This window comes from Ranitomeya imitator, chromosome 4 (assembly GCF_032444005.1).
Source record: "Ranitomeya imitator isolate aRanImi1 chromosome 4, aRanImi1.pri, whole genome shotgun sequence".
Taxonomy (NCBI): Eukaryota; Metazoa; Chordata; class Amphibia; order Anura; family Dendrobatidae; genus Ranitomeya; species Ranitomeya imitator.
The window spans coordinates 290,127,573-290,143,738 of NC_091285.1; the positions used below are offsets into that span (position 1 = coordinate 290,127,573).

Sequence of the window (16,166 nt, forward strand, 5' to 3'; positions counted from 1 at the left end):
CAATTTTGCATTGAAAAGTAAAATGGCGCTCCTTCCCTTCCGAGCTCTGCCATACGCCCAAACAATGGTTTACACCCATATATGGGGTATCAGCGTACTCAGGACAAATTGGACAACAATTTTTGTGGTCCAATTTCTTCTCTTACTCTTGGGAAAATAAAAAATTGGGGGCGAAAAGATCATTTTTGTGAAAAAATATGATTTTTTATTTTTACGGCTCTGCATTATAAACTTCTGTGAAGCAATTGGTGGGTCAAAGTGGTCACCACACATCTAGATAAGTTCCTTAGGGTGTCTACTTTCCAAAATGGTGTCACTTGTGGGGGGTTTCAATGTTTAGGCACATGAGGGGCTCTCCAAACGCAACATGGCGTCCCATCTCAATTCCTGTCAATTTTGCATTGAAAAGTCAAATGGCGCTCCTTTCCTTCCGAGCTCTGCCATGCGCCCAAACAGTGGTTTACCCCCACATATGGGGTATCAGCGTACTCAGGACAGATTGTACAACAACGTTTGGCATCCATTTTATCCTTTTACCCTTGGTAAAATAAAACAAATTGGAGCTGAAATAAATTTTGTGGGAAAAAAAGTTAAATATTCATTTTTATTTAAACATTCCAAAAATTCCTGTGAAACCCCTGAAGGGTTAATAAACTTCTTGAATATGGTTTTGAGCACCATGAGGGGTGCAGTTTTTAGAATGGTGTCACACTTGGGTATTTTCTATCATATAGACCCCTCAAAATGACTTCAAATGAGATGTGGTCCCTAAAAAAAAATGGTGTTGTAAAAATGAGAAATTGCTGGTCAACTTTTAACCCTTATAACTCCCTAACAAAAAAAAATTTTGGTTCCAAAATTGTGCTGATGTAAAGTAGACATGTGGGAAATGTTACTTATTAAGTATTTTGCATGACATATCTCTGTGATTTAAGGGCATAAAAATTTAAATTTGGAAAATTGCGAAATTTTCTAAATTTTCGCCAAATTTCCGTTTTTTTCACAAATAAACGCAAGTTATATCGAATAAATTTTACCACTACCATGAAGTACAATATGTCACGAGAAAACAATGTCAGAATCACCGGGATCCATTAAAGCGTTCCAGAGTTATAACCTCATAAAGGGACAGTGGTCAGAATTGTAAAAATTGGCCCGGTCATTAACGTGCAAACCACCCTCGGGGCTTAAGGGGTTAAAAATTATATTTTAGGGCTGTATTATGTAAAATGCGTCCATATCCTTAGACTATTCCGTACGTTGTTAGCAAACAGCTAAAATGACAAAATTTGTGTTACTGTCCAAATATTTCTGTACCTAACTGTATAAAAATAACACATTTTATTTACATACTTATTTATTCTGTTGTAGTGTCCTAGGAGTTGCTGGTTTGGCTACAAACCAAAGTTGACAAATTGTAGAAAAGTGCTTTCACGGCACAATCAGTATATTAACGGCTTTCGAATTGCCAGTTACAAGAGCTGTCCTGTACGGCAAAATATATTTGACTGGAAATGCAACGAACGAAGGAGCTGTGTCCAAGCTCTCTTTTGGAAAGTTGGAAAATGGAACAAGGTTTGGTATAAAATTGTAGTTTATATTTTCTAAATGTATGTTTTACAAAGTAAATAGATTGTTTTTTTTAATCCAGAACACCAGAATTAGATCCCCAAAACAATAAATTCCTTAAGTGCGCAACTATTTATTCTGTTTCTCACCATGGCGCTCTGAGAGCTGTAACTTTTTACTTTTTTAATAAATGTAGGCATATGAAACCTATTTTTAGGGACATTTTATTTCAATATAACCAGAATAGTTAAAGGACTACGTATTAAGCTTTGAAAAAATAGTAAAAAAGCTAAACAATTTTGTCATTTTTTGCATCATTGCTGCATCAATTTTCTAATATTTCTTTAAAATACATCGCTACTTTACCACAATAAAAACACTTAAAAACATTTTTTTTTTGTTGCAACAGCTATAAGGTTGTTTTTTTTTAGTATCGACACAGCTCATTGCTGATAATAAGTACTTATTTTTTGTGAACTTGTTAAAGTTTTCATTGTGTTTTTGTAAGTATTAATGCTTCTATATTGATTTCAGACTAAAAATAGAGTGATAGAGGTAAATGGGGTGGCTCAGCAACCATGTGCGGAGGTGGTATTTCCGCGCATGGCGGTCAATTAGGAGTTACTATATAGGGTTGACAAAATCCGGGATGAAGTAGTGGAACAGCTGGTAGTGCCCCAATCCTAACATCGGGTAGTGCCCCAATCCTACCATCGGGCAGTGCTCGAAATAGCTTACACACACTTGCTGGGTGGGCACTTAGGGGTTAAAAAGACACAGGAATGTATTTTACTGCGGTTCTTTTGGCCTGTGATTTACAGTGGTACAGTGGTTTTGTGAGACATGTCATGAGTGTCAACTGACCACACCCATCGCAACCTTCCAGAGTCCATTGGTACCTGTAGCCATTATAGAAGTACCTTTTGAGCGGATTGCTATGGATCTGGTAGGGCCAGCAGTACAATCTGCCTGGGGCCACCAACATATATTAGTGGTAGTTGATTATGCCATTCGTTACCTGGAGGCAATTCTGCTTCGTCACACCTCAGATAAACTTATTGCCTGGGAGCTGTTTGCCATGTTCTGTCACCTTGGGCTACCTAAGGAAATCTTTACTGATCAGGGGACTTCTTTTATGTCCAATGTGACAAAGGAACTGTGCTTCTGTAAATAATACAATTGTGCATGTCGGTGTACCACCCCCAGACGAACGAATTAGTCGAATGGTTTAACAAAACCCTCAAATCCATGCTGAAAAAGGAGGTTTCCAAGTATGGAAGGGATTGGGGCATGTTACTGCCCTATTTAATGTTTGTAATCCACAAGGTGCCGCAGACTTCCACGGGATTTTCAACCTTTGAGCTATTGAATGGCAGGCATCCTAGGTACATGCTGGACATAGCCAAAGAGACGTGGGAGCAGGAGCCTACTCCACATAAGAATGTAATAGAGCACGTGACCAGTATGCAGGACTGGGTTGCGGATTGGATAGTGAAAGATCATCTAGTGGGTGCTCAGGCAGTGCAAAGCCCAGAGTATAACAGAAAGCCCACAGTCCAGGCCTTTAAAGAAGGGGATCAGGTATTAGTCTTAGTGACCACTGCAAAAAGTAAGCTTATGGCCAAGTGGAAAGGGCCGTATGAAGTCCGGGAAAAGGTTGGGGAGGTGATTTGCCGAGTATACCAGCCCAGGAAAAGAAAACCCAAACAGTTGTATCATATAAATCTGCTAAAAGCATGGAAGGATCAGGAGTGTGTGATTACAGAATACAGATGCAACTCCGGTTGTAACTTCTGGGGACCTTCCGACACCGGCCCGGAAGGAGGCCGAGAGAGATGTAAAGAAAAGCGACACTCTCTCTAAACAGCATTGACGGGAGGCTATTATTATTATTATTATTATTTATTGTTATATCACCATTTATTCCATGGCGCTTTACATGTGAGGAGGGGTATACACAAAAACAAGTACAATAATCTTAAACAATACAAGTCATAACTGGTACAGGAGGAGTGAGGACCCTGCCCGCGAAGGCTCACAATCTACAAGGGATGGGTGAGAATACAGTAGGTGAGGATAGAGCTGGTCATGCAGCGGTTTGGTCGATCGGTGGTTACTGCAGGTTGTAGGCTTGTCGGAAGAGGTGGGTCTTCAGGTTCTTTTTGAAGGTTTCGATGGTAGGCGAGAGTCTGATGTGTTGTGGTAGAGGGTTCCAGAGTAGGGGCAGCGTCGGACTGGAGCACCTTGGGCCCACCAGAGAAAATCATTCTTGGGGCCCACTATGTAGCTACATAGAAATAGATACAAGACCACCAATTGTGCGGTAAAAAGCGCTAATATCAGGGTATAATATAAGGTAGTTCACGTCTTAATAATGTAGCAAGGGTTGGGGTAGCCCCCTCACAGCATATAATGTAGCCCCCTCATAAAATATAATGCAGTCCCCTCTCATAGAATATAATGCAGCACCCCACAAAATATAATGCAACCCTCTCAGGTATGACGCAGTCCCCACCATAGAATATAATGTAGCACCCCATAGGGTATAATGCAGTCCCCCCATATAGTATAATGCCACCCACCACAGAATATAATGTAGTCCCCTGAGAGAATGCAGTTCCACCACAGAATATAATGCAGCCCCTCCATAGAGTATACTGTAGCCCCCTCATATAGTATGATGTAGCCCCCAAAATATTATGTAGTCCCCTGAGAGAATAATGCAGCCCCACCACAGAATATAATGCAGCCCCCCATAGAGTATACTGTATCCCCTCATATAGTATGATGTAGCCCCCCATAATATAATGTAGTACCTTGAGTATAATGCAGTCCCCCCACAGAATATAATGTAGCCCCCCAGGGCCGTATTTAGAGTTTCTGCTGCCCTAGGCACTTTTAGCGCTGCCTCCCCTTTTGGTGAGTATGACACTATCGGCAGTGAATTTGGCAAGAATCGCTGATGTGAAAGTCGCCTTTTGCAGCAGATTGGGCAGTTTTTCTGCATCTGCCGCGTAACGGATCACTTATGGCAACACTGCGTTCGGCCTCATTCATTGCCTATGGTATTTGTGGCATTTGCCGTGATCTGGCAAATGTGGTACCATACCTCCCAACTTTTGAAGAAGGGAAGGAGGTATTAAGTTTGCGGCGCGCGTAGTGCGCCGCGGAAAATTTTAGGCCACGCCTCTGACCAGACCCATTTCACAACTAGTCACACCCATATCCACGTCCCAACCGCAGCCATTTAGCACTGCTGATCACACTGTTTTATATACAATAATTATAAGCAAACAAAAATATGGCCACACATGATGCTCAATACTGTATAACGGCCACCACACATGATGCTCCATACTGTATAATGGCCACACATGATGCTGCATACTGTATAATGGCCACACACAGTTCTTCATACTGTATAATGGCCACACATGATGCTCCATAGTGTATAATGGCCACACATGATGCTCCATAGTGTATAATGGCCACACATTGCTCCATACTGTATAATGGCCAGACAGTGCTCCATACTGTATAATGACCACCCACACATAGTGCTCCATAGTGTATAACGGCCACACAGTTCTCCATACTGTATAATGATCCCACATAATGCTCAATACTGTATAATGACCACAAATGATGCTCCATACTGTATAACGGCCACACATGATGCTCCATACTGTATAATGTCCATTGGCCACACATGATGCTCCATACTGTATAACGGCCACACATGATGCTCAATACTGTATAATGACCCCCCTCCTGTATGCATGGCTCATCTCCCTCCTATCCCATATACATAGCTCATATTACCCCCTCCTGTATGAATGGCTCATATTCCGCCCCTGTATGCATGGCTTATATTCCCCCCTGTATGCATGGCTTATATTCCCCCCTGTATGCAAGGCTCATATTCCGCCCCTGTATGCATGGCTCATAGTCCGCCCCTGTATGCATGGCTTATATTCCCCCCTGTATGCATGGCTCATAGTCCGCCCCTGTATGCATGGCTTATATTCCCCCCTGTATGCATGGCTCATATTCCCCCCTGTATGCATGGCTCATATTCCACCCCTGTATGCATGGCTCATATTCCCCCCTGAATGCATGGCTCATATTCCCCCCTGTATGCATGGCTCATATTCCACCCCTGTATGCATGGCTCATATTCCCCCTGGTAGGCATGGCTTATATTCCCCCCTGTATGCATGGCTCATAGTCCGCCCCTGTATGCATGGCTCATATTCCCCCCTGTATGCATGGCTCATATTCCCCCCAATATGCATGGCTCATATTCCCCCCTGTATGCATGGCTCATATTCCCCCCTGTATGCATGGCTCATATTCCACCCCTGTATGCATGGCTCATATTCCCCCTGTATGCATGGCTCATATTCCCCCCTGTATGCATGGCTCATATTCACCCCTGTATGCATGGCTTATATTCCCCCCTGTATGCATGGCTCATATTCCCCCCATATGCATGGCTTATATCCCCCCTGCATGGCTTATATTCCCCCCTGTATGCATGGCTTATATTCCCCCCTGCATGGCTTATATTCCCCCCTGTATGCATGGCTTATATTCCCCCCTGCATAGCTTATATTCCCCCCTGTATGCATGGCTTATATTCCCCCCTGTATGCATGGCTTATATTCCCCCCTGCATGGCTCATATTCCCCCCTGTATGCATGGCTTATATTCCCCCCTGCATGGCTTATATTCCCCCCCTGTATGGCTTATATTCCCCCCTGTATGCAGGCTTATCTCTCCGCACCTGCACTCGCTCCTGCTCCTGCTCGGCGGGCCGGCTTATGTCCTTCTTCATCCCCCCCGCCCCCCGTCCCTCATACTCACCTGTCCCACTGCACGGCCGTGCCGACATCCCTCGCGCTCTGTCCCGACTCCAGGCGGCGGCGCCGGCGCAGCACCTTCTTCCTGCTTGAGCGGTCATGTGACACCGTTCATTAAGATCATGAATATGCGCATATTCATGATCTTAATAAGCGGTGTCACGTGACAGCTCGTTCAGGACGAGCTGCAGTGCAGACGCCGAGACCATCGCTGGAGCAGGGTGAGTATTCAAGGCAGGCGGCGGCGGCGGGGGATGGGGCCCTGGAGCGGGGGGAGGCCCTGCCAGCAGGTGTCAGTGCCAGGGCCCACCGGAGGATCCTCCGGTTCCCCGGTGGGCCAGTCCGAGCCTGAGTAGGGGTGATACGCGAGAGAAATCTTGTATACGATTGTGGGAAGAGGAGATAAGAGGGGAGTAGAGAAGGAGATCTTGTGAGGATCGGAGGTTGCGTGTAGGTAAGTATCGGGAGACGAGGTCACAGATGTATGGAGGAGACAGGTTGTGGATGGCTTTGTATGTCATGGTTAGGGTTTTGTAGTGGAGTCTCTGGGCAATGGGGAGCCAGTGAAGAGATTGACAGAGGGGAGAGGCCGGGGAATAGCGGGGGGACAGGTCGATTAGTCGGGCAGCAGAGTTTAGAATAGATTGGAGGGGTGCGAGAGTGTTAGAGGGGAGGCCACAGAGCAGGAGGTTGCAGTAGTCAAGGCGAGAGATGATGAGGGCATGGACTAGGGTTTTTGCAGATTCATGGTTGAGGAATGAATGGATTCGTGAAATATTTTTGAGTTGAAGTTGGCAGGAAGTGGAAAGGGCTTGGATATGTGGTTTGAAGGAGAGGTCAGTGTCAAGGATTACCCCGAGGCAGCGAGCTTGTGGGACTGGGGAGAGTGGGCAGCCATTTACTGTAATGGATAGGTTCGTTGGGGGGGTCGCGTGAGATGGGGGAAAGATGATGAATTCTGTTTTGTCCATGTTAAGTTTCAGAAATCTAGCGGAGAAGAAGGATGAAATAGTGGACAGACATTGAGGGATTCTGATTAGTAGGGAGGTGATATCTGGTCCAGAGATGTAGATCTGTGTGTCATCAGCATAAAGGTGATACTGAAAGCCATGAGATTCTATGAGCTGTCCAAGGCCAAAGGTGTAAATGGAGAAGAGCAGGGGCCCAAGGACTGAACCTTGTGGGACTCCGACAGATAAGGGGCGAGGTGAGGAGGTGGTGTGTGAGTGGGAGATGCTGAATGTCCGGTCTGTTAGGTATGATGAGATCCAGGATAGGGCCAAGTCTGTGATGCCAAGGGATGAGAGGGTCTGTAATAATAGGGAATGGTCCACTGTGTCAAAGGCAGCCGACAGGTCGAGGCTTGGAAATTAGTGCAAGAGAATACGGATGTATTCTCGGAACTGTCCGGCCGTACATGTAAGCAGGTTGCGGGATGCAGTGACAAACAGAAGGCAGAGCAAGGGTTAACAAATATAACAGTTTAATTTAACAGGGGGTTAACTCCTCGCAGGGAGGTGCAGGGTTAAATAGGAAGAATAACAGTCTAATTATAAAGGATATGCAGAGTTAAGGAACAATGAATCAGATAATGGCAGTTCTTGTGAATGCTGCTGGGGAGTCAATTGTGCCAACAACGGTTGGCATGATGTTGGTATAAGAAGGTTCAGCTGGTAACGGTGGTCCATCTTCTGGTGGCAGCGGTCGGTCTTTGGTACTTTCTGCTGAGCTCGTAGTCCATGAACATATGTCGCTGTTGCAAACAAGGTTACAGCACGAACAGTGTCTCCCATGGGTGAGAAGGTATATGCTGGTAAGGTGGGCTTGAAACGTCTGTCCAGTACCCGATTCTCTCTTTGCGCATGTGCGCTGTACTCACTGTCATGAAGCACACGGCACCTCACTCTCTGTCAGCCACTGGGCGTGTTGCACATCTCTCTCTGTGATGCATGCTGCCTGTTCCCACCAAGACTGATGCGCTGACAACAGCTGGTGTGATGCTTCTCTAATGAGGTCCTGCAGACCATGGTCCCACGACAAGGTCAGGAGCGAACAGTTCTGAACTCTGCCCTGGCTCTTAGGGTGGCATGTGGCGCTTAGCTGAACAGGGCTCCCGGCACTTTCCTTATTACTGCAGTGGGCTCCGGCAGCATCCCACATCGGATCGGCTGCGTGTCATTGTGGCCTGGCTGCGCACCCCTCGAAGCCTACTGCGCATGCACCATGCCTCTGTTACCGCCAGCGGAAAACTGCTCGATTCTGTACAAACCTTTACTTATAACTGTGCACCCAGCTTCTGGGTCAGGGAACCTGTCCGAGTCTTTTTGCCTTCCCGAGGACAACATAGGATGCAGCCTTAGCAGTTCCAGACCTGGTCTGGCACAGGTACCCGCAGTCTGGTCTTCCTCCTTACACACATATGTGATTCAACATGGCATTGTCACCAAACCTCAGATAAGGGAATGGATGAAACGACCATGTGCCAGAAGCCCGAAGGTAAGCCATCGCGGGTGAGGTAAACCAAATGATCCAGCTAGGACTAATTGAGGAGTCCAGGAGTGAGTAGGCTAGCCCCATTCTACTGATTCTGAAGTCAGACGGATCATTAGAGTTCGGTAACTACTTCCGAAAATTGAATAAAGTGACAAAAATTGACCTTTATCCAGTGCCCCGGGTGGACGAGTTGATTGAGCAACTGGGACAGGCCTAGTTCTTTACCACGCTCGATCTGACCAAAAGTTACTGGCAGGTGCCTTTTACAGAGTCGGCGAAGGAAAAGACCACCTTTATAATGCCAGAGGGTCTCTATCACTAGGTCGTCTTGCCTTTTGGATTACATCGGGCCCCAGCCACGTTCCAGAGGCTGATGGACATAGTGTTAGAGCCCCATCAGAAGTATGTGTCAGCCTATTTGGATGATATTATCATATTTAGTACTGACTGGCATACTCAGTTGCCTCAGGTACAAGCGGTAGTGAATTCGCTCATAGCCGCAGGCTTAACAGCGAATCCAAAAAAATGTGTGTTTATCAAACACCTAATTAATAAAATCGAGGCCATTCAAACCTGGCCTCGGCCTGTTACTACTAAACAGGTAAGACTGTTCCTCTGCATCATTGGGTATTATTGACGGTTCCTAATTTTGCTGGGAGATCGGCACCCCTGACCTATCTCTTAAAGGGAAAGAAGTCAGTCATGGTTCGGTGGAACGTTCAGGTGGAAGAAGCATTCCAATCTATGAAGTTGGCATTGTGCGGACAGCCTGTCCTCATCAGCCCCAACTTCAAGAAAGACTTCATCTTACAAACGGATGCCTCGGAGGTAGGCCTAGGAGTAGTCCTGTCACAGGAGGTGAACGGAGAAGAACATCCGGTCACCTACTTGAGTAGGAAACTTACCCGGGCCAGAAAAAATAATAGCATAGTGGAGGAAGAGTGCTTGGCCATTAAATGGGCCTTGGAGTCCCTATGTTATTGTTTGCTTGGGTGATGGTTTCGCTTGGTGAAATACCATTGACCCTTGGTATGGATGAGAAATGCCAAGGAGAGGAAAGCTTGAATCACCAGATGGTTCCAGTCACTACAAAAATTTTGCTTCATGATGGAACATCGAGCGGGGAAGATGCAAGGAAATGCTGATGCCCTGTCATGGGCACCCTGTATGGTGACAAGTGTTCAACCTCACAAGTTTCAACAGAGGGGGGGATATGTGAGGCAGTGAGGTGGATCATATACGAGGGCTTGTATCTGTCCCCTGGGATGCGTATAGAGACATATTAAACCCACTGGAGAGTGTTGTAATTACAGCAAAACATCTGTGATTACAAGGCAAAGTAAAAATAAGTGTGGATTTGGTCAAAGTAGTTGAGCAAGTCAGGTTTTAGGAAAATCTTTGGAGGGATTTGCAGGTTTGGTAGTGGAGGGAATCCCTCCCTCCACTCCGGGTTTTGGGAGTGACTGGTGCCCCCAAGAGATGTGGCAATGCAATTGCTCACAGCAACAGGTTTGAACATTGGCTGTTTGGAGGACCCGGCTGTGACCCGGAGGATATCGTTTACCTGTTTATGTGAGTTTCTCGAATAAAGACATTTTTTATGTTGAACTTTCTGTGGTCCCTGCCTATCTGTCGCACTGTGTGAACATCGCTGCACTACAATACATAGAAGTGTTTTGGGGGGTTGTGGAAGCTGTCAGTTTCCTTTAAATGTTTTGATTGAAACTTTGGAGGGAGTGTAACATACTGAATCTTAATAGTGTGTAAGATACACACAGTTAGGATTCCATTATGTTTTACACACAATGTGAACGTTATGCCATGTTCATGGGATTTGCATACTTTTAATCATGTGTCATCATTGAGAGAAGTTTGAATCAAAGCACACTTTCAAATCTGTAATTTTTCAATGCTTGATAGTCTCATTTGTAATTTATTACACTAAGCAATAAAAAAGATTTGTGGCCAGGTTTATGCTTCCTAAATGCCATTGTTGGGTCATCTACTGAGCAACTCGTTGTAGTTATGGTAAAACACTTTGCTTCTGCTAGCTCTTTCAATGATGTGTTCCTTTTCACTTCATCCACTTCATTAACTGACAACTTTCTGCCTACACTATGCATAGGCAGATAACTGAAGTGATTATCAATGGTTGGGGGCCATATTGCCAGAGTTCATGAATATCGAAGAATACACATCAGAAGCTAATTATTTAAAGGACTAGCAGTACTTCAGCAGATAAGAGAGTGTTTTTTCATAGTTCAAGCAAATAGCAAAGTAAGTGATCTAGTTTTAAAATCAGGGTCTCTGCCTCCACTTTATGCTGCTGTCAGATGTGGCAGCAAAAATCTAGTGACAGATTTTTACATATTAAAGGGACCAAGCCCTGTAAACTGCCCATCTGCATTAATGCATTAATTAAAGTAGAACTCTAGGTTGAAGAAAAAGCCTATGAGATATACTGTACGATGAATAGCTAAATATAGCCCTGCTGTTTTTGAACAATAATCACATTAGTAGGGAATAGCTGGCTGTGCAACAAAATGTTGTGTATGTTGTGTATATGCAAAACACATTACTAGGAAGATACTTTTGATAAATTCATATTTTATGGTTCTGAATCCTTCCCGAACTTGCAATTAATGCTATTTGCCCTCTTCAAACAGTGTTCTGCAACATGTGGCATTGGCTTCATGGAAAGAAAAGTAGTGTGCATGACTGAAAACAATCTTTCAAGTGATCTGTGTCCATCACATGTGAAACCCCGAGCTAGGAAATCATGTTTGTCAAAATACTGTAAGTGTTGATGCCATCAATAGTGAGCATTTATAAGAAACATACTTATTGTAGTATAATTATCCCTTCACATGAATGTTATCTTTGGTATGTATATTTTTTAAACTGATATTTTTCGCCATTTATAGTGTAAGAGCAAGATAAGTTATAAATATTTAAATGGTGTAAGCCTCACTTCTGATACCCTTGCCAATCACAAGAACTGAGGTCTTGGAGGTAGATGGTGGTGCTTATTCATATAGATCTTTATTAAAGTCTATTAAGTCATAGAAAAATACAAGTTGTCATGGCTCTGTTGTCGGGTGTCCTGGAACCAGGGGCTTCTTCCCTGTCCCTAATGCTAGGGGCACCCTAGATCGCACTATTCCCGGATTACTTCTAATGGTGAAGATGCCAGGGTCACGTACCTCGCCTTAGCTCCTAAATCTGCCCTCAGTCTGTACCCTGCCCTAACTGTTATGATCTGGTGGTTTAGGAGCAACATTGAACGAGCTCTGAAGGACGTGGTAACTGTACTGACCGCAGTCCCTAAGCTCAACACAACACTAGAAGTAGCCGTGGAATGCTCCTAACTCTCCCTAGGCATCTCGTCACAGCCTAAGAGCTAACTTCCCCTAAAGATAGAAGCAGGAAAGCTATCTTGCCTCAGAGAAAATCCCCAAAGGATAGATTAGCCCCCCACAAATAATGACTGTGAGTGGAGAGGGAAAAGACATACACAGAATGAAACCAGGATGAGCACAGGAGGCCAATCTAGCTAAATAGATAGGACAGGATGGAATACTGTGCGGTCAGTATAAAACACTACAAAAAATCCACGCAGAGTTTACAAAAATCTGCTTCCCAGAGCTTCCAGCAAGACAGAATTAATTCATACTGATAAGCTGGACAAACATAGAAAGCACAGAACGGATAAGTCCACAATCTATGGACAGAAAAGAGCAAGCAAAAACTTAGCTTTGCAGAACTGGTCAGGATAACAGGGAAATCCAAAGAGATGTGAATCCAACCAGGAACCATTTACAAGTGGCACTGGCTAGAGGAAAGAGCCAGGCCTAAATAGCAGAGCAGAAGAGACGATAAGTGGAGGCAGCTGATGACAGCTAACTCCAAGGAGCAGCCATACCACCTGAAACCACAAGAGGGAGCCCAAGAGCAGAACTCACAAAAGTGCCACTTACAACCACCGGAGGAAGCCCAAGAGCGGAATTCACAACACCTAACCCAGGGAAGAGGGGAGTAGTAGTGGATGGGGTAAAACCAAAGTAGGAGAAAAAAAAAGTTACAGTAGCAGAGCTCCGGGTGGGCCCCCTCTGGGCACTGGGCCCGGGGCGATGGTCCCCTCTGCCCCCTGGTAGCTACACTACTGCGCATACCTCGATCTCCTGGGCCACAATTCTTATCCCCTGCAGCGTAACTCTTTGGGGTCTAGACTGTGCTGGTGCGTCGCGCTTCAGCAGTCTGTAAAGGCTTCGGACAGAGTGACGCTCCCACCATTATATTATAGATATTTACTAAAATACAAAGGAATTGTGTCATCTTTAACGTTAGGCTTTATCGAGATCATTTCATCTTCAAATTGCTTAACTCTTCACAATAGCAGCAATTTTGACCAGGGGTGCCCAAACTTCTTCATGCCACTGTAGCTGCTTTTGCTCAGACGATAAATAGAACTCATTGGCAAATGGAGGGTCACAGAATTTTTGTTTTCCAATGAAAAGTTTTCCAATGCCAAGCATTTAAGACATACAGTATATTGAGAATATGCCAGAAATGTTACAGGTGGGAGCTAATTAAATTTCTTTATATGTGTGGTTTAATTTACACAAGCATAGTTGACATCTTTTGGGCTATTTCCCCACGATCAGGAATAGAGGAGGCTAACCTATAGACTTTATGCCACTTTGGTAATGCCTCAAAATTCCTTTGTCAAGGGACCTGTAGTGTTACCATTTATTCTGTCTGTGATTTGTGAAAGGTAGAGATAGCTTACTGCCTCATGCTATAAATTGTGCAATTGGCCTATGATTACAAAGAGTGGCTATTAAAATAAAATGTTGGTGTCTATTGAAGAGATAAGATCATAATCATCACCCTTCTAATTTGCCTTTTCATTAGGTATTAAATGCCACCATATGTGAATTTTTCTAACTTATTACTGTCATTGTTATGGGATCCTTTTGCTGTCAGCTGTTATTTGGTGTCCTGTTGCAGTTACTAGGGAGCTTGCAGTTGTTGCCGTTGGTGGGAGACGTGTGCCTGTTGCTGCTACTGGGAATTATATGTCTGTCACTGTTGTTGTTGAGTTTCATAACTATAAATTTAGTAACATTTAGTATTTTTAGCAGTTTTTCCAGTAGCATTGTGTAATATCTGTATACCCAGGGAGTAAGAGTGAGTACTCAGAGTACTTTAGCGATGTGCTTGTACAGATGCTGGATGTTAATGCGATGTCTGCTACAACTTTATGTATTGTAAAATATAAAAGAACTATTACTTAATGGCCACTAGGCGGTTTGGTGATAAAACATAGTTTTTATGTCATGTTATGTAAGCTGGAAGGCAGAATAATCCCTCTATCATGATATCATCCACAGGTGATTATAAGAACTGCAAAGAACTACGCTTGCTAAATAGCACTAATGTAGATGGTGAATATTTATTGAAAATTGCCAACAAAAAAGTCAAGGTAGGTTTAATGCTACAGATATTACATATTTAGGATTGTAATCACTATGGTACTTCATGGGTTTCTTTATTTCTTTCAGATTTACTGTTCAGGAATGCAGTCAGATAATCCAAAAGAATATATAACATTGGTAAAAGGTGAAGGGGATAACTTTTCAGAAGTGTTTGGATATAGGTATTCAGAAATTTCTAATATTCCAAATGTTGTAAGTACTAATCTAAGATAAAACAAATTTGAGATATTTTACCACACACCAATATGTCCTATATTGGGAGCGGATGACTAGAGCAGAGCTGTGTCCATGCCCAGCAAGTGCTGCGTGTGCTGTACAGCCAGCATCTGCCTATAACAGAAGCAGCTAGAGCAGGGGTCAGGAACCTTTTTGGCTAAGAGAGCCGTAAACGCCACATATTTTGAAATATAATTCCGCGAGAGCCGTACAATATGTTTAAAGGGCCATTGACAGATCAATCGCTCCAATGTTCACTTAGTACAGCAAGGAATGCTCCTCCCTGCTGTATAAAGCCACAACTGGACTGAAACAATGGTAATTAGCAGTAAAAAATTAAATAAATAACTTACATTGTGAGCTTGCGATGCATGACATCAGTCCAGCAGTCTGGCTTCTTCTTTTTCCTGCGCATGACTGGAAGCTGGCATTCTTCCCACCTGATGTTGAGAGAATGCCAGCTTTGAGGCATTCGCAGAAGAAAGAAGCTGGAATGTTGGACATGTCACACAACGCATTGTCAGTTATGTCAATTGTCTATTTTATTATTTTACAGCGAATTATTGTTTAGGTCCAGCGGTGGCTTAGTGCAGCAGTGAGGAACACTCCTTTGTGTACTAAGTGACCGCTGGAGCAATTGTATCTGTCAGTGGCCCTTTTAAAAGTGTTGGTCTTACAGAAAATGAACAAAAAAGAGAGGCTCAGACCCATAGGGAACTAAAGCATTTACTACTTAAAGTGGTACATACAAGCAGGCACACCCAGCGTAATAAATAATTGAACTTTATTAAATAGTCTCACTGTACATAAAGTGCACACATTGACTTGTATTTAATTTTAAAGAACAACAAATCTCCGAACTCTTTTTTTTATAACATAATAACGTTTTAATGCTGTTGCTAACCAACGATGAATAGAATACTTCCTACCATTTATGTGACTTCTGGTGCTGCATGGATTTGCTGATGGCTTTGTAATCTGGTTCATACGTGGTGAGGTTTAGCTTCATGCAGGCGTTGAGACTTCCATCCGTTAAACGTGAACGTATGTTAGTCTTGATGTGCTTTAGATGTGAGAAAGACTGCTCGCATGCATAGGTAGAGCCAAACATTGTCAGTACAGCAATACCCACACGCTGCAGTGTTTGGTATGTGACAGGAAGTGCATTCCAAGTTTTGACAATCAGCTGGTCTGCATGTTGGAGTTGTTTCATTTCTCTCCACTTGTGTTTGCTTGCCAACTCTGCTTGCTGTCGTGCAAGTTTTTCCAAATCTTCATTAAGTGATTTAAACTTATTCACCCACATGTCTGAAGCCTTCAGGTCAGCAGCTTGTAGCTCAAAATCTCTGATGGAGACACCAGGGATATAACTCAGGTCAGTGCTGTCCAGTGCACACTCATGTGGATGAGTGATGAACTTAAAAAGACGAGTGTGCTCACGAAATTCTCCAAAGCGCGCTTTGAATGATTGCAGGAGATTGGATGTAAAGCCTGCTAGCTGCTGAATATCAAGATGTTGTGCAGGGTC

The 16,166-nt window shown here is 43.9% G+C and overlaps 1 protein-coding gene across 1 annotated transcript in view; it reads left to right on the forward strand.

The window, feature by feature from the left end:
• The window catches only part of ADAMTS20 (ADAM metallopeptidase with thrombospondin type 1 motif 20), a 507,015-nt gene that overhangs the window by 447,320 nt on the left and 43,529 nt on the right, over nucleotides 1-16,166 (forward strand). Inside the window, exons 32-35 of the mRNA XM_069764742.1 lie at nucleotides 1,372-1,575; nucleotides 11,591-11,720; nucleotides 14,318-14,409; nucleotides 14,489-14,583. Coding sequence (XP_069620843.1) covers nucleotides 1,372-1,575; nucleotides 11,591-11,720; nucleotides 14,318-14,409; nucleotides 14,489-14,583 — 521 coding nt within the window. The remainder of the gene's footprint in view (nucleotides 1-1,371; nucleotides 1,576-11,590; nucleotides 11,721-14,317; nucleotides 14,410-14,488; nucleotides 14,584-16,166) is intronic.